The sequence below is a fragment of the Bufo bufo genome, chromosome 2 (assembly GCF_905171765.1).
Source record: "Bufo bufo chromosome 2, aBufBuf1.1, whole genome shotgun sequence".
NCBI classification, from domain to species: Eukaryota; Metazoa; Chordata; class Amphibia; order Anura; family Bufonidae; genus Bufo; species Bufo bufo.
In genome coordinates, this window is record NC_053390.1 from 572,924,514 (window position 1) to 572,948,435 (window position 23,922).

General features: G+C 43.6%; 1 protein-coding gene across 1 annotated transcript in view; it reads right to left on the reverse strand.

The window, feature by feature from the left end:
* Positions 1–23,327: 23,327 nt before the first annotated feature.
* ADH5 (alcohol dehydrogenase 5 (class III), chi polypeptide) overlaps positions 23,328–23,922 on the reverse strand; it is a 36,201-nt gene continuing 35,606 nt past the window's right edge. Inside the window, exon 9 of the mRNA XM_040418186.1 lies at positions 23,328–23,515. Coding sequence (XP_040274120.1) covers positions 23,491–23,515 — 25 coding nt within the window. The 3' untranslated portion in view covers positions 23,328–23,490. The remainder of the gene's footprint in view (positions 23,516–23,922) is intronic.

Here is a 23,922-nt window from a genome sequence, read left to right on the forward strand (position 1 = left end):
CAGCAGTTTGTGTGACAGTTAAAAGTAGATATACTATTTGAATATTTGCACTCAACAATACATTCAATTATCCCTTATATCCTCTACCGGCACAGGGTGTACTGATCCTGCGTAGGTCACACTACGACCGTATGTCTTTTTCAGTGTTTTGCGGGCCGTTTTTCGCGGATCCGTTTTTTTGTTTCAGTAGTGTTTCGTTTCCGTTTTTTTGGGCCGTTTTTCCATATGGCATATACAGTATACAGTAATTACATAGAAAAAATTGGGCTGGGCATAAGATTTTCAATAGATGGTTCTGCAAAAACAGAACAGATACAGAAGACATACGGATGCGTTTCCGTATGTCTTCTGTATCTGTTTGACTTGAATGGAGCCACGGAACGTGATTTGCGGGCAATAATAAAACATGTTCTATCTTTTAACGGAACGGAAATACGGAAACGGAATGCATACGGAACACATTCCGTTTTTTTGCGGAAACATTGAAATGAATGGTTCCGTATACGGACCGTATACGTAACACAAAAACCGGCCCGTATACGGAACACAAAAAAGTTCGTGTGAACGAGCCCTAAACGCTATAAAAGCTGCTGTCTGTGTTGTGTTGTACTTTTACACTTGCGGCATGACTGATCCGACAGGCTGTTCACCCGGTCAGATCCGTCCTTCCGCTATGTCACCGTGCCGCCGGACTGCCACTCCATCCCCAATGACTATAATGGGGGCCGGAGCTACAGCGCAGCATGGCAGTGCACGGCGAGAGATCACCGGACTAAAAGTACTGCATGTCTGACTTTTTAGTCCGGCGATCTCTCCCCGTGCTGCGCCGTAGCTCCGGCCCCCGCCCCCATTATAGTCAATGAGGACTGAGCAGCAGTCAATACAGAAACTGACGTAACTGCTATTTGGATTAAATATGGGCCTCACACTCTGTCTAGAAATAAGTGTAGATTTGCTTCTCACTGGTCACAGCAAGCAGAGTTTGAACAATACAGAAACCGACTGCTATTTGGATTACCGTAAATATAAGCCTCACACACGGCCTAGAAATAAGTGTAAAAAATATAACAAAGGGCGTACTGCAAACTTTCTTAACCTGGGGTGGGGCATCAAACCTAGTGTGTAATAGGAAACCGGAAGAACAAAGACTGATTAACATTCGGTCTGGCCTCTATAATATATTTTTTATCTTGGTGTTTTAATGGCTAGGTTTTCCACCTTTCTGATAAATTTTTTCATTAGTACCCAGACTAATTCTATGAGGTTTAGGTCTGGCGATCTAAAAAAAATTAAAATAATATTATGATGTGTATTATTAATAAAATATAATTTGATTGATTTGAATTCAAATGTGTGTAATTTGGTGATTTATCTTTACATGTACTGTACCAAAAGAAAGTACAACTACTATATATGCAGTATGCCCTTTGTACAGTGGTTTCCTTGGAGAACAATGAATGGAGAATGTGGGCGATGGGTGCGCTCATTGTACAGAACCTGGGTTAATCGAAATTAAATGCTATAGTCTTTGAATTCTGTCCCGTCAGTCTACAGTCTATTCTGTCTACTGCTATAGAGAGAGAGACATTTTAGGTTGACACAGAGGAGTCTAAAATGTATTTACCCAATAAAATATATATAAAAAAATATTTTCAACTATAATTACAAAGTCCTGATTGTAAAATCCACACCAATTGTACTGATGTAACTTTGCATGTATGAGTCATCTTCGAATCTAAGGAGAATGGAAATTTTCATTGGTTCCACAAGTCAGTTGTCAGCTACTGTACTGTCAATTATTGCCCCTTCAGCCACCCTGCATATGTTTTTATAGGGAAAAGAAAGATGCTTGCTGTCAGTGAATGAGCACAATCTACTTTACAGCCCAGGACTGAAATCAACCTCATTACAAGAGAGCTCTTACCCACTGCAACGAGCCCTGCACCAGTTTTAGTGGGTTGTGAACAAGCAGTGTCCAATTTACTGACAGCAAGCAGAGATGTAAATAAACTGCAAGTACTGCAACATGTTGCTGTTTATTTTTAGTGTTTATTAAATATTACCCTGATAACCATATCCAGACAAATGTATAAGTAACATTTTGCACTAAAGCCGGTAACACAGGTCAATTTATTTTTGGCATAATACCACTGATGCCAAAAATAGAAAAAAATATTACCTGTCCTATTGTTGTCTGTTTTGCAGACAAGAATATGCAGTTATTGAAATGGCTGTCTGGGCAGTTACGCTAATTGTATAACGCACAGGGAAGCCTTACGTGTTTTTCAGATACACCATTAACGCGCCATGTAAAACGCACAACGGTCGTGTGCATGTAGCCTAAGGCCTAGTTCACACGAACGTTTTTTTTTTTGCGAGTGTACGGGCCGTTTTTTTGTGTTCCGTATACGGTCCGTAAACGGATCCATTCATTTCAATGGTTCCGCAAAAAAAACGGAATGTGTTCCGTATGCATTCCATTTCCGTTTTTCCGTTCCGTGGAAAGATAGAGCTTGTCCTATATTTGGCCGTAAATCACGGGTCGTGGCTCCATTCAAGTCAATGGGTCCGCAAAAAAACCGGAAATGCATCCGTATGTCTTCCGTTTCCGTTCCGTTTTTTCTGAACCATCTATTGAAAATGTTATTGCCAGCCCAATTTTTTCTATGTAATTACTGTATACTGTACATGGCATACAGAAAAACGGAACGGAAAAACGGAAAGGAAACGGAAACACAACGGAACTCAAACGGAACAACGGATCCGTATAAAATGGACCGCAAAAAACAATAAAAGCCATACGGTCGTGTGAACTAGGCCTAAGGCCCCTTGCACACGATCGTATGCCCTACAAAAACTTAAAAATGGCCTCTAGGGCAACTTTCTTAGTTGAGAAAATAGTTCTTCCATTTATTTTCTCACGGATATCTTTGTTTTTTTGTCCATTTCACGGATTTTCTAATTAACTTGATACTGCAGCTTTTTTAAATCAATCATATCAAGTCTGTGTTTGGCCTTCATTTCTTCGAAATGTTTGATGCACTTTTTTAATACTGAAAAAAAAAAAATGCAGTTCAGGTTAATTCCAAGACAATTATCGCATTATGTGTTTAAACACTACAGATTAACATCTAAATTCAGTAACTCTCTAGATCTTTACGTTAATTAAAAATTGGTTTGCTTAGTGATAGTTTGGATAGAGTGTGTTATTTATTTGCTTAGTTAATAGTTTTTCGCTATTTTGCAGACTAGGTTTTCCCTAGTTTTAATTTTTCTATTTCACTAGTTTTTGTTGTCCACGCATTGCCTCTTTTAACCATTTCACGGCCGGCTATTAAGAGTAGGCCTCAGCAGGACGTGACTTCACGCAGAGGGACAGTGTATTACGGACCAACAGATACCCTGTCCCCAGGCATAAACTTGTGATCTGGGGTGCAAATACTGTTCAGCTAAACAGGCAGCCATGTTAACTAAGGGCTGCTAATTTGTCGGATTACGTACACATGTGCATTGCAGCGCTGTAGAAGCAGGGTGGTGGGGGGATCGTGGGATGCTTCTCTTCTGCAGCTGGGGGGTCTAAATCCTGGGTTTGGGAGGGTCCGGCTTCCTCCGCCTCAACCGCCACTGTTACAGCAACATCACGTGAAGGTCCAGGCCGCTCTGGATCCGCCTGCTCCTCCACTAACTCCTCCTCTTCCTCCATGGAGTCCTCTGGCTCCTCCACCACCACCTCTTCCTCCATGGAGTCCTCTGGCTCCTCCACCACCTCCTCCTCTTCCTTCATGGAATCATCTGGCTCCTCCTCAACCACCTGTTTAAGTTTGCGAATTTTAACTTTTGGAACGAAAACCCTTATACTCTCGCGTACTTACATACACAATCATGTGATCGGGTACTGAACGCAATCATATGCCTCCCGATTTTCAAATGAAAAACGCGAATTCAATCTTTAACATTGGATTTGGACTAAGAAAGACTATGATGAATATTCTAAAAAACAAATACATAGTACGATATCGAATATATCCGTATTTTAGAATATTCGTCTTAGTTATTTGCCGTTGACACACTAGACTCCGACAATCCAGAAATTGCTATATGGAGGGATCTGCATGGGATTATGAATATCCCAACGGTGGATCTGCCTCATTTAGTGTTGAAATAACATGCCAAAACCAGTGTTACAGATGGGTAAAACACGACTACGTTACAAGGTAGGATGAAGTAGAGATTTATGATGTTACCGTAACCGGATTTGTACATGTCACTCCAGGTATTAAGTAATCATTTTGAAAGGCCTTAAATAAGGATGTAGTAGAGTTTACACACATGCTTTATGAGACGTGTTATGTAAAATAAATTCAAAAAAAATGCGTAAAGCTATTTGACTTTTTTTTTTTGCAAGATAGCGCAATGAGTTAAGACATTTCAGTTAAGAGGTTGTGTTAACTCTGCTACATCTGTACTGATTACCTTAGCAGCAGAACTGAATATATACATTAGAGTGTTATAGAGAGCGATTCAAAAGTCATGTAAGCATACAATGCAATCATTGTACCTGGGCATAATGTGTTGCTCATATTTGCGATTCTTGTGGGATGGTGTCTTTTAGGCTGGGTTCAGACCTGAGCATATTCGATATGCGCTTTTTTTCAGGCGTTTTTATCGGGCGTTTTTAATGGGCGGAAACAAGCAAACGCCCATTTAGGTGCGTTCCCGCTGAAGTTTATGGGCAGGAACGCGCGACAATATGCCCCAAAGAAGCTCCTGTACTTCTTGAGGCGTAGGGCGTTTTACAGCGCGTTCGTACGCGCTGTAAAACACTCAGGTGAGAACCATGGCCATAGGGAAACATTGTTTTTTTCCTGTTGAGCGTTTTACAGCGCGTAGGAACGCGCTGTAAAACTCTCAGGTCTGAACCCAGCCTTAAGGTCGCACCACTTCTTTTGAAGTGACCTCTTGCTGTGACCCAGTTGAAATGTTTGCCACAGCTCATAACGGAGTGCCCTCACCTCATTTTTTATTTTTTTTTTCCTCCAACCTCTTCCTGATGTGGTCATATCCACGAACCAACATGCACCGTAGAATAAAGATATAAGCATATAATCACAATGATTGACTAATCAATTGTTACAACATGGTCCTCAACTAAACAGCCAAAATATCCATCTTCATGGATTTAACTATTGCCATTTTACATATATGCCAAAGAGTCAGTTTCTGTATTGTTCAAACTCTGCTTGCTGTCACCATTGAAAACGGAGAAAAAAACGGAACACATACGGAAACGCATCTGTATGTCTTCCGTATCTGTTCTGTTTTTGCAGAACCATCTATTTGCAGAACCAATTTTTTCTATGTAATTACTGTATACTGTATATGCCATACGGAAAAACGGAAACACTACTGAAACAAAAAAAACGGATCCGCAAAAAACGGCCTGCGAAACACTGAAAAAGACATACGGTCATGTGAACGAGCCCTTATTGTAGTGTGACCTACGCAGGATCAGTACACCCTGTGCCGGTAGATGATATAAGGGATAATGTAATGTATTGTTGAGTGCAAATATTCAAATAGTATATCTACTTTTAACTGTCACACAAACAGTGCTGTTCATATTGGGAAAAAATAAAAATTCGTATAGATATAGCTAATAATCGCACACAAACTTTTTTAAACACTACAAAAAGTACAAAATTGTTCTTTCAAGCATGCAATATGTTAAAAAAAAAAATATAGGGGTTAAAGGCAATGTTACTTACTGTTATCAGGATTTCTTCTTTATCGGGTTTGAAGGAATTCTGCACCATTTTTTCGTATCCCTGATGAGATTCTTCAATGGCCAACTTCAAACGAAAACCCTTATACAGTCGTGGCCAAAAGTTTTGAGAATTACATAAATATTGGAAAAGTTGCTGCTTAAGTTTTTATAATAGTAATTTGCATATACTCCTGAATGTTATGAAGAGTGATCAGATGAATTGCATAGTCCTTCTTTGCCATGAAAATTAACTTAATCCCAAAAAAAAACTTTCCACTGCATTTCATTGCTGTCATTAAAGGACCTGCTGAGATCCTTTCAGTAATCGTCTTGTTAACTCAGGTGAGAATGTTGACGAGCACAAGGCTGGAGATCATTATATCAGGCTGATTGGGTTAAAATGGCAGACTTGACATGTTTAACAATGGAAGAACAATGATTTCAAGCATCACCCTCCTTTTACCATGGTGACCTGCAAAGAAACGCGTGCAGCCATCATTGCGTTGCATAAAAATGGCTTCACAGGCAAGAATATTGTGGCTACTAAGATTGCACCTCAATCAACAATTTATAAGATCATCAAGAACTTCAAGGAAAGAGGTTAAATTCTTGTTAAGAAGGCTTCAGGGTGTCCAAGAAAGTCCAGCAAGCGCCAGGATCGTCTCCTAAAGAGGATTCAGCTGTGGGATCGGAGTGCCACCAGTGCAGAGCTTGCTCAGGAATGGCAGCAGGCAGGTGTGAGCGCATCTGCACGCACAGTGAGGCGAAGACTTTTGGAAGATGGCCTGGTGTCAAGAAGGGCAGCAAAGAAGCCACTTCTCTCCAAAAAAAACATCATGGACAGATTGATCTTCTGCAGAAAGTATGGTGAATGGACTGCTGAGGATTGGGGGCAAAGTCATATTCTCCGATGAAGCCTCTTTCCGATTGTTTGGGGCATCTGGAAAAAGGCTTGTCCGGAGAAGAAAAGGTGAGCGCTACCATCAGTCCTGTGTCATGCCAACAGTAAAGCATCCTGAGACCATTCATGTGTGAGGTTGCTTCTCATCCAAGGGAGTGGGCTCACTCACAATTTTGCCCAAAAACACAGCCATGAATAAAGAATAGTACCAAAACACCCTCCAACAGCAACTTCTTACAACAATCCAACAACAGTTTGGTGAAGAACAATGCATTTTCCAGCACGATGGAGCACCGTGTCATAAGGCAAAAGTGATAACTAAGTGGCTCGGGGACCAAAACGTTGACATTTTGGGTCCATGGCCTGGAAACTCCCCAGATCTTAATCCCATTGAGAACTTGTGGTCAATCCTCAAGAGGCGGGTGGACAAACAAAAACCCACTAATTCTGACAAACTCCAAGAAGAAGTGATTATGAAAGAATGGGTTGCTATCAGTCAGGAATTGGCCCAGAAGTTGATTGAGAGCATGCCCAGTCGAATTGCAGAGGTCCTGAAAAAGAAGGGCCAACACTTCAAATACTGACTCTTTGCATAAATGTCATGTAATTGTCGATAAAAGCCTTTGAAACGTATGAAGTGCGTGTAATTATATTTCAATACATCACAGAAACAACTGAAACAAAGAGCTAAAAGCAGTTTAGCAGCAAACTTTGTGAAAACTAATATTTGTGTCATTCTCAAAACTTTTGGCCACGACTGTACTCTCGCGTACTTACATACACAATCATGTGATCGGGTACTGAACGCAATCATATGCCTCCTGATTTTCTAATGAAAAGCGCGAATTCAATCTTAACATTGGATTTGGACTAAGAAAGACGATGATGAATATTCTAAAAAACGAATACATAGTACGATATCGAATATATCCGTATTTTAGAATATTCGTCTTAGTTATTTGCCATTGACACACTACACCCCGACAAGCGTCCTGGCCGTCACCATGGGAATGCTGGGTGGTTAGAATATACCATCGGATATGAGTTTTCAGTATTTTACTCGGATCCGATGGTGCTAAAAAGACGAATATTATACAATACGAATATATTCGCTATAGTACTATAAATTCGTTCTAACTTAGAATATTCATGAATAGTGTAAAAAAACGCTTAACATCGCTAGTGCTCCCACTGGAATCGCGTGAGCGCATAGTGATATCGAATTTAAATCGTAAACCCCAAGCGTCTAAATTGACCATTGAGAAAATTCAGGGTGCAATGTTAGTTTGTGAACACCAGATGGTGTTATAATTTTACATAAAGAGTAAAATTATAAATCAGTAACGATTCTCATTACTGATTTATAATTTCCTCTTTATGTTGGACAGTTTATGTTATGCGACAAATAGGCAATTACATATGCGCGTGAATTGTGTCTCATAAGGGCTGTATACTAATGCTGACTGCAGTTCCATGCGCCATCTGGTATTCACAAACCAACATTGCACCCTGAATTTTCTCAATGGTCTATTTAGACGCTTTGGGTTTACGATTTAGATTCGATATCGCTATGCGCTCACGCGATTCCAGTGGGAGCGCTAGCGATGTTGTATCTGTACATTTAGTATTCAGCAGTCCGTATTACAACTGCACTTGCTATGTTACCCTGGTTTCTGGGGTTCTGAAAAGCAGCACCTCTGCCAGTGATTACAACCTCCAGTCTTGGGTATGATCCCACAAGATTTGCATAGCTGGATCTGTGGATGTTCTGCCAGTATGAGGTCCAGAGCATACAAGATCTGTGCACTTTGCTCCATGCAGCTTTCCCTCAACTCTGACCAGTCTCCCTGTCCCAGCTGCCAAAAAGACACCCCTACCACCACCACCACATCGAGATGCTGCTACCACCATGCTTCACTGTAGAGATGGTATTGGTCAGTTGATGAGCAGTGCTTGGTTTCCTTCAGACATGACACTTAGAATTGAGACCAAAAAGTTCAATCTTGGTTTCATCAGACTAGAGAATCTTTTTTTTTTTTTTTATGTAAACTGTAGGCAGGATTCACCTTTTGTCTTTAGCTGAGGAGAGGCTTCTTTCTGGCCACTCCGGAATAAAGCCCAGATTGTTGCAGTGATGGTGGACTTTGTGGAAATGTATCCCATCTGCACACAGGCTCTTTGGAACTTCAGGCAGTGGCCACTGGGTTCTTGGTCATCTCTCTTATCAAAGCAAATCTGTTAGAATGTACTTCTTTGAAATGGGTCCTTGTAGTCATGATGTTGCCATGCAAGGAAAGATGTAGATCCAAAAAAAAATTTGCACCAGAACTATATGACTTGTAAAATTAATTCGCCAGTCGTTATGGTTCAATTCCTCAATAAAGGCCATAAGGAAATCTCTCTGTCCTTGCCAAATGAAGATCATATCATCAGTATAACATTTATAAAATACCAAATCTTTGTGGCCTAATAGACTTTTTTTTTTTTAATACCCTTGAGTGCACCTGTAACTAAATTTGCATAGCATGGGGCAAACTTTGTCCCCATGTCTGTACCTTTTAGTTGTATATGAAAGTTATCATTTTACATATAATGATTGTGATGCAAAATAAAATCAATAGCATTTAATCAAAATTATCTTTGAGGGTGGGGCATTCGTGGGTTAGAGGAAAGGCACTCCCATACAGCACTTAACCTGTACATAATGTCACTGTAAAGTGTAGTTACATCAAGAGTAACCCAGTACATCCCACTCCTCCAATTGAATTATTTTAACAAGGCGATGAGATGACTGAAATCTCTTGCTTAAGATGGTAAATTGGAAACAAATCTTTGGAGCATCTAATTTTATGTATTCACAGAAGTTGGAGGTGAGGTAAACCTACCCCTGAAATTATTGGATGTCCTGGGGGCTTGAAAAGAGATTTAGGAATTTTCGGTAGAAAGTAAAAGTATGGTATGGAGGGGAGAAAAATGTGCTTCTTGTCTTTGTCCAAAACTTCCCTTCTACCAATATGTGAAAACTTCTGTGGGATCTCTTCTAATTTAGGCTACTTTCACACTCTCGTTATGGGCGGATCCGTCATGGATCTTAAAAAAACGGATCAGTTACAATAATACAACCGCATGCATCCGTCATGAACGGATCCATTTGTATTATCTGTAACGTAGCCAAGACGGATCCGTCATGAACTCCATTTAAAGTCAATGGGAGACGGATCCGTTTTCTATTGTAAGAGAAAACTGATCTGTCCCCATTGACTTACATTGTGCGCCAGGATGGATCCGTTTGGCTCGGTTTCTTCAAGCGGACAGCAAAAGTCTGCAGGCAGCATTTTGGTGTCCGCCTCCAGAGCAGAATGGAGACTGATCGGAGGCAAACTGATGCATTCTGAGCCGATCCTTTTCCATTCAGAATGCATAAGGGCAAAACTGATCCGTTTTGGACCGCTTGTGAAGAGCCCCAGACGCAAAGCCAAAACGGGAGTGTGAAAGTAGCCTTAGCATAATATTCCAAAGCTGACAATATCCTTAGTGCATCTTGATGTTAGTATGCCTCCATCTTTATCTACATTATTAATTCTAATGTTAGTTCATCTTGAGACTATTAGTCGCCTGGGATTGCGTTTATGAAACATTTTTACCTCCGAGATCCTAGTGGTTAGATGGGCCATGATCCCCCATTGCCTTAAAGCAGCGGTTCTCAACCTAGGGGTTGCGACCCCTTTGGGGGTCGATTGGCCCTTTCCGGGGGGTTGCCTGAGGCTTCCTATTAGGGCTGCACGATTGTAGCGTTACATTACCCTACTTCGTGAGATTTCCCTACCTCCTGACTTCCCATCGCACTGCTAATGACGTGAGGAGGCGTTCCTGAGTTTTGACGATCTGCGCAAAGCGACAGTTTATGGAAAATCTCAGCGGAGTTCAGCGTCACACCGGGACACTGCGCATGCGCCGGCCGGAGTTAGCCGCGCTTGCACACTGGGCCGTAATATTTCCCTACTAAGGCTCTCCTGCGCATGCGCAGTGTCCCGGTGTAAAGCTGAACTCTGCTGAGATTTTCCATGACAGACCCAAGTGATGGCCTCTCCCGATTCCCAGATCACCATGTGCTGGAATACAAGTCCGATACATGGAGGCCGCACTGAGCAGCTTACCGGATCCGCTACCAGATAACGCAGGACTCCTCACAGGTTTTGCAGAGTCCATGCCTTGCCGGGCAGCACAAGGTGAGGGGAAGGGTCCTGCTAAATAGGAGGCAGCTGGTTGAAATGCTTGGCTTTTAGGATTGACCCATTACACGTGTAAACTTTTCCTACTTCTCAATGCTGGGAGCTCGTTACAATGTATTCAGTCTAGACCAGCGGTTCTCAACCTCCGCAGATCCCCCACAACACAGCGCCCTCCACAGATCCCCCACAACACAGCGCCCTCTACAGATCCCCCACAACACAGCGCCCTCCACAGATCCCCCACAACACAGCGCCCTCCACAAATCCCCCACAACACAGCGCCCTCCACAGATCCCCCACAACACAGCGCCCTCCACAGATCCCCCACAACACAGCGCCCTTCACAGATCCCCCACAACACAGCGCCCTCCACAGATCCCCCATAACTATGTCATACCCAGCCGCGTCAGCGGCTCATATGGGAAAATGTAATGGTTGGGGGTCACCACAACATGAGGAACTGTATTAAGGGGTCACGGCTTTAGAAAGGTTGAGAACCACTGCCTTAAAGGGAGTGCGTCACCAACCTGACCGGTTTTAAAGTGATCGCATAGTTCATTGGGGCACAGACATGACACAGATGTTACGTTTAATTTTTCAGATCCTCCAAATCGGCAAAAAAGTAGTTTTATGATATGCCGGGCCTGAGTATGCACAGTGTTCTGCCCACTGTGGGCACAGAGTTATGCACTGCACATGTGCTGGTTTTTTGCTGTTAAATCGGAGTGACAGAAGTGGTGCAGCACGAGCACACAGCAGTAACCGGCGCATGTGTACTGCATATCTCTGTGCCTCTGCCCTCTGTGGGCAGAGCACTGTACGTGCTCAGGCCCGGAATATCATAAAAACTACTTTTTTTTGTCAATTTGGAGAATCTGAAAAATTGAGGGAGAAGTTGGGGAGGCAAAAAAGAAATTGAGGAGTTAGAGAAGTCTATCACCTTCTCTTTTGCTTCCCATGAGAATTTGAGGTGGAGCGAGAGAAATGGTGCAGTTGGAGAGGGGTCCTGGAAACATAAGTAAGATTTAAACTATTCCTTTTGCTAAGATCTGAGAGAAGAGGATGAGTTATTTAAAGACAGCTTAAAAAAAAATTAAAAAAAAGGGGGGGGGGGGAGGGGAATGAGTATGCAAATTTAACAACTGATAAAAGTATAAAAGTTACACACTTAATACAACCAACATTTTGGGAAATAATCGATATTCTATTATATTATTAAAATACTTTGAAGTTCACAGTTAGTATCTTGTCTCTGGTTTTGTAAGCCAAACACTAGTGGAACCTACAGAGAAAAATAGAAATATTGGTGCTTCTGTTTTAACGTGTTAACACTATATGATGTACTTGTATGTTATATGCATTAAGCAGTGCTCATGCACTGAGCTCGCTCAATACCCAGCTGGGGACAGCTGTTTAATACAGCAGACACCAACTAGCAGTGACCAGGATCAGAGATGACTCCATTCATAGTCATTTAACCCCTCAGATCCCTTTGTCAATAGCAACCCATCTGTAGGCTTCCTCTGCCCTCCAATCGGAACCCCACAGCAAATATTGCAGGGCTCTGATCAGTTGCTATGGCAGCCTGGGAGCCTTGTGAAGGCTCCCAGGCCGGTTACTGCAAGCATGTAAAAATCTCTGACTGCAGTAGTTTTCTATTGCAATCTGTGGCACAAGCAATAAGATGATTATCTGTACAACTTCCCTAAGGGAACTAAAAAAAGTGCAGTAAAAAATATTAAACAGTTCCTAATTTTATTCATAAAAATACATCATAAAAAAATCCCTAGTATTGCCATGTCCAAACTAATATAAAAATTATCAAATGAGGTGAACAACCTTACAGAAAAAAGCAATTTTTCTGATGTTTGTCATGTTGCACACCTCCCTAAAAAAATTTACCAAATTAACAAAAATGGTTTTTTTTTTCTAAGGCTTTGTACAAGGATCTGGACTCCGCTGCAGGGGACCCACCAGACCACTACCTCTTAGAGTAGCCTCTGTACAAATGATGGCTGACCCATGGGGGGCGTCAAGAGATACTGGTGCTTAACACCAAGGGAACAGGCAAAACTGTAGGCAGGGATGGCCAAGGTTAAAACAGGAAGAGTATGTGCAATCCGATAAAACAGTCCAAGGTCAGGGTTGGCAGCGCAGGGTCAGAATGGAGTTCAGCCAACGAAGGATCAGTTCCAGAACCTGTTGCTCAGGTACCTTCCCACAGGGGTAGGTGCCTAAAGTACCCCTGGGTAACCAGTCATTGGCGGGGAAAGGTTACAGTGTTTGTGTGCTGGCCATTCAAGAGTCGGAGAAAGGACATGCGCACATCCTAATGCCAGACAGAGGAATTGCTGGCAGGACGCTGGCCTCGGCCTGAATGGAAGTAGCATCGTTGCTCCAGTAAAAGGGATCACCATGCAAGAAGAGAGGGACACCAACGGGACCAAACTGCTGGAGGCTTAAAGCTGTGGAGAGAGTGAGCAAGATAATGGCCATGCCGACAAGCAGCAGTGGGCACGGACCGCTGCCGTAACATGATCAAACACACAGCTTGCAAAAAATACATAAAAGATTACACCAAAAATGAAGGTGACAAAAAAAAAAAAATGCATGAGCTTTATCTGGTGCTTGTCACAATAACACTGTGCCCGTGGCAGATCTGCTATTGGGGGTTGGCACAAGCGCTGCATCACTAGCCTAGCTCTGTGCGCTGGTCCCTGCTAGCTCTTCTCTGCCTTCTTGTAGCAGGGATGACCACTGTATTCCTGTGTCCCACGTTGCAGGCTGCTAGGCCTCTTCCTCACTGCCTTAGGGGGGTGTGCATCTCCCAGCTCTTAAAGGGCCAGTGTCCAACTTTCAAATATCTGGAAACCTGTGGGTATTTAAGGCACCTTGCCCTGGAGGAAGGTACTCGAGCTTTAGGTACCTAGTTTACTTGTTATCTAGGGAAGTTGTGTTATGATTGCCCGTGTACCGAACATCTGCCTGTTTACCGACCCTGCTACTCCGCTGCCTGCCCTGACCTTAGCCTGTCTACCGTACTGACCTTTTGCTGCCTGCCCTGACCTCAGACTTTTTTTTCAAGAATTGCACAACCTCTGCCTGCCCTGATCTCTGCCAGTTTACTGACTGAGTATTGCCTGGCCCCTTGGTGCTTTGCATCAGTGTCTTTGACCCCCATAGGTCAGTTTCCAACTACACCAGCAGCCTGGTTGCTCCCCTGCAGCAAAGACCAGATCCTTGTATAGTGGTTAAAGAGTGAAAACCAGGGGATCACCAGGATAATGCCCTTAAGGCCCACAGTCAAACTGGTAAGTTGGTACCCACTGCCTGCTACAGTGTTTTTTTTAGCAGTGAAAAAGGCCACACAAATTAATGTGTATAGGGACCCTTAAGGCCACACTGCAAATCCACAGTCATTAACAGTGTAGACTGAATAAAAAAAAAATCTGCGTCTAATGAGTTGGGGATTATTCACACCTCATTAAATCACGGGTGAGTGCTGTGTTCTACAAGAACAGCACACAGATCCTTGTGTGAATAATCAGATTAAAATCAAATCTGGTGTTTCAAAGACCACAGGGAAGCATGCACTACTTTGGTCCGTGTTGCAAACCCATCACACCAATTCAAGTCAATCTCCTTGTCAGCCTAGCACTGGCAAATTGGAAAGTTCTGCTCAGTTTGTAGTTTTCAAGCGGGCAAGATGGAAACACATAAATGCTGAGCGTCTCATTGCTCTTGTTCAGGAGCGTCCCCAATCATGGCTTACCACAACTCTAACGTGATTTATGGGAAATCAGAACTGCTACCCAGTGAGTGGGAGACGTACCTCTGAGCAGTGTATTACAGTGCAAACATATGTTTTTCAAAAAAGGCCACAACATATTTCAAACAATTGAAAGAAAATTGTGGATGAAGCTTTGCCACACAAAACCTTCTTCCAATGTGCACTTTCATTGCTTGAAAGTGTGAGGGATGAGAATCCATTTTGTATTTCCTCCATCTTGTGCATATGTGGAAAATTACTGAGCCAGCTGGAAGGATGTGGGGAGTTCTATCTACAAGGCCAAGGTAGCCGCTCCCTTATCAGAGTTTGACGTGCAAGAGAGTTATGTTCTCTTGGTGTTTTGGGATTCTAACCTTGAGATAAGATGCCGAAGAAGTTTTTAACCATTAAAAATTATGTGAGTATGGTGCGGAAGCATTGCCTAGTTTCGATTTCCACCCCCTTGTCTATGTTTATCTGTAGTGTTATAAAGATGTATGCTTGTGTGTAATAAAGGAGAGAGAGAACCTGATTCAGCTTGTCTGTGTCAGCTCTCCGAGCGCTCGTACATCCACATCAATTGGGACCCCGACAATCACAGAGGTAGGGGTTTTTACCCCAACAAAACCACCACAATATTGAGTACATACAGCAAGCATTTCTTTCCTTTTTTTATGTAGTCAAAAATACTAAACTGCCAATAAGGGAATCTTTGCACTTTTGTAAAGTGCACTGCAGAGGATTTTGTTGCAGAAATTTCCGTGTCTGAAAAAAGTGCCATTTATTTGAATGGTGTGGCAAGCACACATGGTGTCTGAAAGCTCTATTCAGTTGCATGGAGCTGATTTTCAGTAGTGGAAATTTCTGCAACAAAATCAGCAGTGTGTGAGTGCACCTTTCTAGTAATATATGTTACTTTCTAGAACAAGTCTGTAATGAACGATTGCACATGGAAAGTGTTGATACAACTGACCACTCCAAATGTTCCTTTGCACCAGGAAATATACAGTACAAACCAAAAGTTTGGACACACCTTCTCATTCAAAGAGTTTTCTTTATTTTCATGACTATAAAAATTGTAGATTCACACTGAAGGCATCCAAACTATGAATTAACACATGTGGAATTATATACACTGCTCAAAAAAATAAAGGGAACACTTAAACAACACAATGTAACTCCAAGTCAATCACACTTCTGTGAAATCAAACTGTCCACTTAGGAAGCAACACTGAGTGACAATCAATTTCACATGCTGTTGTGCAAATGGGATAAACAACAGGTGGAAATTATAGGCAATTAGCAAGACACCGCCAATAAAGGAGTGGTTCTGCAGGTGGTGACCTGACCACTTCTCAGTTCCTATGCTTCCTGGCTGATGTTTTGGTCACTTTTGAATGCTAGCGGTGCTTTCACTCTAGTGGTAGCATGAGACGGAGTCTACAACCCACACAAGTGGCTCAGGTAGTGCAGCTTATCCAGGGTGGCACATCAATGCGAGCTGTGGCAAGAAGGTTTGCTGTGTCTGTCAGCGTAGTGTCCAGAGCATGGAGGCGCTACCAGGAGACAGGCCAGTACATCAGGAGACGTGGAGGAGGCCGTAGGAGGGCAACAACCCAGCAGCAGGACCGCTACCTCCGCCTTTGTGCAAGGAGGAACAGGAGGAGCACTGCCAGAGCCCTGCAAAATGACCTCCAGCAGGCCACAAATGTGCATGTGTCTGCTCAAACGGTCAGAAACAGACTCCATGAGGGTGATATGAGGGCCCGACATCCACAGGTGGGGGTTGTGCTTACAGCCCAACACCGTGCAGGACGTTTGGCATTTGCCAGAAAACACCAAGATTGGGAAATTCGCTACTGGCGCCCTGTGCTCTTCACAGATGAAAGCAGGTTCACACTGAGCACATGTGACAGACGTGACAGAGTCTGGAGACGCCGTGGAGAACGTTCTGCTGCCTGCAACATCCTCCAGCATGACCGGTTTGGCATTGGGTCAGTAATGGTGTGGGGTGGCATTTCTTTGGAGGGCCGCACAGCCCTCCATGTGCTCGCCAGAGGTAGCCTGACTGCCATTAGGTACCGAGATGCTGGTGTGGTTGGCCCTGGGTTCCTCCTAATGCAACACAATGCTAGAGCTCATGTGGCTGGAGTGTGTCAGCAGTTCCTGCAAGACGAAGGCATTGATGCTATGGACTGGCCCGCCCGTTCCCCAGACCTGAATCCAATTGAGCACATCTGGGACATCATGTCTCGCTCTATCCACCAACATCACGTTGCACCACAGACTGTCCAGGAGTTGGCAGATGCTTTAGTCCAGGTCTGGGAGGAGATCCCTCAGGAGACCATCTGCCACCTCATCAGGAGCATGCACAGTCGTTGTAGGGAGGTCATACAGGCACGTGGAGGCCACACACACTACTGAGCCTCATTTTGACTTGTTTTAAGGACATTACATCAAAGTTGGATCAGCCTGTAGTGTGTTTTTCCACTTTAATTTTGAGGGTGACTCCAAATCCAGACCTCCATGGGTTAAAACATTTGATTTCCATATTTTTTTTTTTGTGTGAATTTGTTGTCAGCACATTCAACTATGTAAAGAATAAAGTATTTCAGAAGAATATTTAATTAATTCAGATCTAGGATGTGTTATTTTTGTGTTCCCTTTATTTTTTTGAGCAGTGTACATAACAAACAAGTGTGAAACAACTGAAAATATGTCATATTCTAGGTTCTTCAAAGTAGCCACCTTTTGCTTTGATTACTGCTTTGCACACTCTTGGCATTCTCTTGATGAGCTTCAAGAGGTAGTCCCCTGAAATGGTTTTCACTTCACAGGTGTGCCCTGTCAGGTTTAATAAGTGGGATTTCTTGCCTTATAAATGGGGTTGGGACCATCAGTTGCGTTGAGGAGAAGTCAGGTGGATACACAGCTAATAGTCCTACTGAATAGACTGTTAGAATTTGTATTATGGCAAGAAAAAAGCAGCTAAGTAAAGAAAAATGAGTGGCCATCATTACTTTAAGTAATGAAGGTCAGTCAGCCGAAAAATTGGGAAAACTTTGAAAGTAAGGGCTATTTGACCATGAAGGAGAGTGATGGGGTGCTGCGCCAGATGACCTGGCCTCCACAGTCACCAGACCTGAACCCAATCGAGATGGTTTGGGGTGAGCTGGACCGCAGAGTGAAGGCAAAAGGGCCAACAAGTGCTAAGCATCTCTGGGAACTCCTTCAAGACTGTTGGAAGACCATTTAAGGGGACTACCTCTTGAAGCTCATCAAGAGAATGCCAAGAGTGTGCAAAGCAGTAATCAAAGCAAAAGGTGGCTACTTTGAAGACCCTAGAACAGGGGTAGGCAACCTCCGGCTCCCAGCTGTTGTGAAACTACAATTCCCAGCATGCTCCATTCATTTCTATGAGCGTTCTTAGAAGAGCAGAGCAAGTATGCATACTGGGAGTTGTAGTTTCACAACAGCTGGGAGCCGGAGGTTGCCTACCCCTGCCCTAGAATATGACATATTTTCAGTTGTTTCACACTTGTTTGTTATGTATATAATTCCACATGTGTTAATTCATAGTTTTGATGCCTTCATAGTCATGAAAATAAAGAAAACTCTTTGAATGAGAAGGTGTGTCCAAACTTTTGGTCTGTACTGTATATATATATATACACTGCTCAAAAAAATAAAGGGAACACAAAAATAACACATCCTAGATCTGAATTAATTAAATATTCTTCTGAAATACTTTGTTCTTTACATAGTTGAATGTGCTGACAACAAAATCACACAAAAATTAAAAATGGAAATTAAATTTTTCAACCCATGGAGGTCTGGATTTCGAGTCACACTCAAAATTAAAGTGGAAAAACACACTGCAGGCTGATCCAACTTTGATGTAATGTCCTTAAAACAAGTCAAAATGAGGCTCAGTAGTGTGTGTGGCCTCCACGTGCCTGTATGACCTCCCTACAACGCCTGTGCATGCTCCTGATGAGGTGGCAGACGGTCTCCTGAGGGATCTCCTCCCAGACCTGGACTAAAGCATCTGCCAACTCCTGGACAGTCTGTGGTGCAACGTGACGTTGGTGGATAGATCGAGACATGATGTCCCAGATGTGCTCAATTGGATTCAGGTCTGGGGAATGGGCGGGCCAGTCCATAGCATCAATGCCTTCGTCTTGCAGGAACTGCTGACACACTCCAGCCACATGAGGTCTAGCTTTGTCTTGCATTAGGAGGAACCCAGGGCCAACCGCACCAGCATATGGTCTCACAAGGGGTCTGAGGATCTCATCTCGGTACCTAATGGCAGTCAGGCTACCTCTGGCGAGCACATGGAGGGCTGTGAGGCCCTCCAAAGAAATGCCACCCCACACCATTACTGACCCAATGCCAAACCGGTCATGCTGGAGGATGTTGCAGGCAGCAGAACGTTCTCCACGGCGTCTCAAGACTCTGTCACGTCTGTCACATGTGCTCAGTGTGAACCTGCTTTCATCTGTGAAGAGCACAGGGCGCCAGTGGCGAATTTGCCAATCTTGGTGTTCTTTGGCAAATGCCAAACGTCCTGCACGGTGTTGGGCTGTAAGCACAACCCCCACCTGTGGACGTCGGGCCCTCATGGAGTCTGTTTCTGACCGTTTGAGCAGACACATGCACATTTGTGGCCTGCTGGAGGTCATTTTGCAGGGCTCTGGCAGTGCTCCTCCTGTTCCTCCTTGCACAAAGGCGGAGGTAGCGGTCCTGCTGCTGGGTTGTTGCCCTCCTATGGCCTCCTCCACGTCTCCTGATGTACTGGCCTGTCTCCTGGTAGCGCCTCCATGCTCTGGACACTACGCTGACAGACACAGCAAACCTTCTTGCCACAGCTCGCATTGATGTGCCATCCTGGATAAGCTGCACTACCTGAGCCACTTGTGTGGGTTGTAGACTCCGTCTCTTGCTACCACTAGAGTGAAAGCACCGCCAGCATTCAAAAGGGACCAAAACATCAGCCAGGAAGCAAAAGAACTGAGAAGTGGTCTGTGATCACCACCTGCAGAACCACTTCTTTATTGGGGGTGTCTTGCTAATTGCCTATAATTTCCACCTGTGGTCTATCCCATTTGCACAACAGCATGTGAAATTGATTGCCACTCAGTGTTGCTTCCTAAGTGGACAGTTTGATTTCACAGAAGTGTGATTGACTTGGAGTTACATTGTGTTGTTTAAGTGTTCCCTTTATTTTTTTGAGCAGTGTATATATATATATATATATATATATTTTTTTTTTTATTTTTTTTTTTTTCCCACTTTGCACCGGAGTACCCTGTGCCTGTCCATTGCAGGCCGTGGCCTGCTTCTTGCCAGAATAGGCCATTACCTTCTTCTCATACAGCCTGTGCACACTGCCTCAGACCCTAATTCACCCGAGCCTATACCTAGCTACCTCTGGGTACATTATACAAAAAAAGTTTGCATAATGGCTTTGTTTCTTTGAATAACTGTAAAGGTCTTTTTTGGGCTTCCCTAATATCTTTCTAAACCTAATTATTCCCCTCTTCAGCTGCACAGCTACAGGTAGATGCATTTCACTCAGAAGCAGGAGGTGTCTCCCTTCTGTGGAATCTGCCAGCACTGTACTGTTGTGATGTCCTTTCCCTTACTTCCCACTATGTTTGTTTTCAGCTCTGAAGCGCACACCTACAGAAAGGCGGGAGGATTTTGTGAATTCAGATGCAGTTCAGGATGTCGGCTAGCCCTGATACGCTCCCACTGCCGTCTTCTGTGTCTGTGTCACTAGGGATGGATTTTTCCGGACAACAGGCTGTGGACTGCAAATTGGGCGAGAGTGAGACCCCTAATGGCCATGACGTTACAGCTTTTCTCAGGTGGATGCAGGCATTTTTTTATTTTTTATGAAGAGAGTTAGAAATCTGCTATTTATACCATTCTCTACTAAATTAAATGAAGTACAATGACTCTTTAAAGGGGTTGTCTCGGTTCATACCCATATTTTCACCCAGGCATCCCCCCCTGACAAGAGCATCGGAGCATTTCATGCTCCGCTTCTCTCCTGTGCCCTGCGCTGAATCGTGCAGGGCAAAGCCATTTTAAGGAGATCAAATGACGTACTGGGCTCCCCTTAGGGCTGCTAGGCGGAGGCTTCCGCCCAGCAGTGAGCCCGATGATGTAATCGGTACTGATGGGCAGGCTTTAGTACTGCCCTAGCATGTAAAACGGCACCGAACACAATGCTGGGTGTAAGCGTCGGCCCGGCCATGTGTTATTGTAAATAAAATAAAAAGCCCTTGCCCTGCGTGATCCTAACATCGGCGGGCTGCCTGGGTGAAAATATGGGCTCTGAACCCAGACAACCCCTTTTAAGGCACCTTCTGTTATGGGAGCATCACTGAGCAATAGGTTAACTAGCTTTCTAGTTCATGCAAATATGTGCTGCATCTTTTTGTCTGCCCATGTACAGACTTCTTCCCGATTCTGACTAGGGGTGAGCGAATCGACTTTGGTACCGAACCTGAGTTTAGGATTTTTTTTTTTACAGTACAAATTTATGAAGTTATTACCCGAAGTCTTGCGAGACTTTGGCTCATCGGAGCCAATACATTCTAATACTGTATGGAGCTCCTGCTCTGTACAGTATTGGAACAAAGTATTATGCGAATCGACTTCGGATGTTTCATCCGAAGTTGATTCGCTCGTCCCTAATTCTGACCCTCTGCATTGACCCTTTGTTGTCTTCCCTGAACCTTGGTCTGTCCCTATGATTTTGCTTGATCGCTTGGTGATCTGCACAGGTGTGTCTGCCCCCCACCTGTCAACCACACACAGACTACTACAAGAGGTGGCGGCCTGGTGACTTTCCTGCAGTGAATTCCAGATTCCTGTATAGGGGTTAAAGGGTGAATACCAGGAAAATGCCAGTATAACACCCTTAGGAGTAGCCTAAAAATCAACTCTGTTGGTTGACACAGTGGTTCCACACTCATTGCTGTAACACACAAAGGCCCAGTTGGTTGTCCAGAAGCCCTGAAGATGCAAGAAGTGGGACCGCCGCCACCAGTCTCATATCACACCTCTCCATCATCATGTGCCTTCTGCCACTGGGCAGTAAGGGGCCATAACTAATTTGAGGAGGGGCATAAAAGAGGACCTTTCACCACTCCTGAGATGCCTGTTTTATTAGCTTCATGCGTTCCCCATGTAATAATTCTGGAGGATCTATTTTTATGGCTATATGTTGTGCCATTCTTTTATTATTTCTACTAGAAGTTATGAATGATTTGCTATTTGCCTTCAGTAAGGGTACAGAGGGGAGGTAACCATTTGGGGGGTGTACCTGCCCAGTCTCACTCTATCCAATCAGTGCTGCCATTTTCAGACTCTGCAGGTACACACGCCAAACTTGTTACCACCCCTTTGTACCCTTACTAAATGGCTAATAGCAATTCATTCATAACTTCTAGAAGGAATAATAAAGGAATGGCACAACATGGAGCTATAAGAATAGATGCTCCAGAATTGTTATTACACAGGGAATGCATGAAGCTATTAATAAAGACATGTCAGGAGCCGTGAAAGGTCCTCTTTAAAGGTTACATTCTACTGTGCAGGGGGCACCAACGTTAAGAAATCTGGCACCCTCAGTGACACACAGAAGTAGTCACCCGTTCAGACAGTGTCCCACTACTGTGCCCCCAGGAAAATGGAGAGGGAAGCTAGGCCCTGAAAGAACAGATAGAGATAAGCTTACCGCAGTCAGCCGTGTCTGTGTCCCCCAACTAGTACAGGGCTGCTGCAAGATCCCCGAAGAAAGTGGGGGAAGGCAGAAAAGGGCAGAAGATATTCATGTCAGAAGGAGGAATCTGGGAGATCCATAGTCCTGTTACATCCTGCCACGAGTGAACAAGGGGCCGGAAGTGTAGGCAGCAATTTGAAGCCGGGGCCGCCAGCGGGAATGGTGCCTGTGTGAGGTCGCAAAAAAAATCCTAGGCTTCGATTTGCAGTGTTGGTTGCAGACTGTTAGGGTGCCAGCACAATTAGGCCACAAACAGGGGGTCTCGATTACTAGCATCGGCTGCCTCCAGGAAGGGGAGAGCGTGCCTAAGAACAAGCAGCACTGAAGGAGAGGAGGGCTATACCCATGGTCATGCCTGTGTCCCCCCCGCCCCCAATTGCAATGAGTAAGATCAGTTTTTCATAACACTTTGGAGCTTTATAATTATTATGCTTGTGTATATAGTGATACTATATCTGCAGAGCTTTACAGACATTAGCATCAACCTGTCCCCAATGGGGCTCACAATCTAACTTCCCTATCAGTATGTCTTTGGAGTATGGGAGGAAACCAGAGTACCCAGAAGTAACCTACGCAAACACTGAGAGGACAGAAACTCCATGCAGATGTTGTCCTTGGTCAGATTCGAACCCAGGACCCCAGCGCTGCAAGGCACCAGTGAGCTTCATGCAAAGCTAAAAGCTAGATGTCACATGAGATGTGATAACCTGTGATCTCACATCCTATTGTAACCTGAATGACATTGCTCTGATTGTATTCCTCATAGGAATGCTTAGACAAAAGCTGCATGTATAGCTTCCTACAGACTGGATCTCCTACTATGAAGTTACATTTCCAATACCACAGAATAAAAAGTCCAAAACAACAGAACAAAATATATTTATTAGAAATTTCAGCTGCTGATAGACAGGAAGGCAATGGTGAGAATTAGACAATGAAACTAGATTACTTTGCTGTATCTAAAATCTTGTGCTCCAACTACCGCCTTGATTCTAGTGTGGTCGTAGTCTTGTATTCCAGGATCCATTAATAGTTCAAAACACTACGAATGCTGTAAAGAAAGCAAAACGGTGCAAAGTTATGAATTTGTATAGCTTAAGACAGACACTTTAAGGGTGCCTGCAGACGCTGCAGATTTATGTGCAGAAAATCGGCATGAAATCGGCATTATATCACATTTTTTTATGGGTTTTTTGAGCAGATTTGATGTGGATTTTCCACAGTTCTTCCCCCTTCCATTAAAAAGGGTGAAAGGGGATGTTCACATCTTTTGTCAAGTGGATACGTTAAAATACAGTAAAATAACATATACAAACGTATGCGATTTATGCGATACATTTGTCATTTTTTTTAACAATTTTTTTTTATTAAATAAAGATGTGAAGTTTGAAGCATCATCTGAAAAAAACAAAACCGATACGTTTAACAGATGAAAACGTATTGTTTTAAGTTTCCATA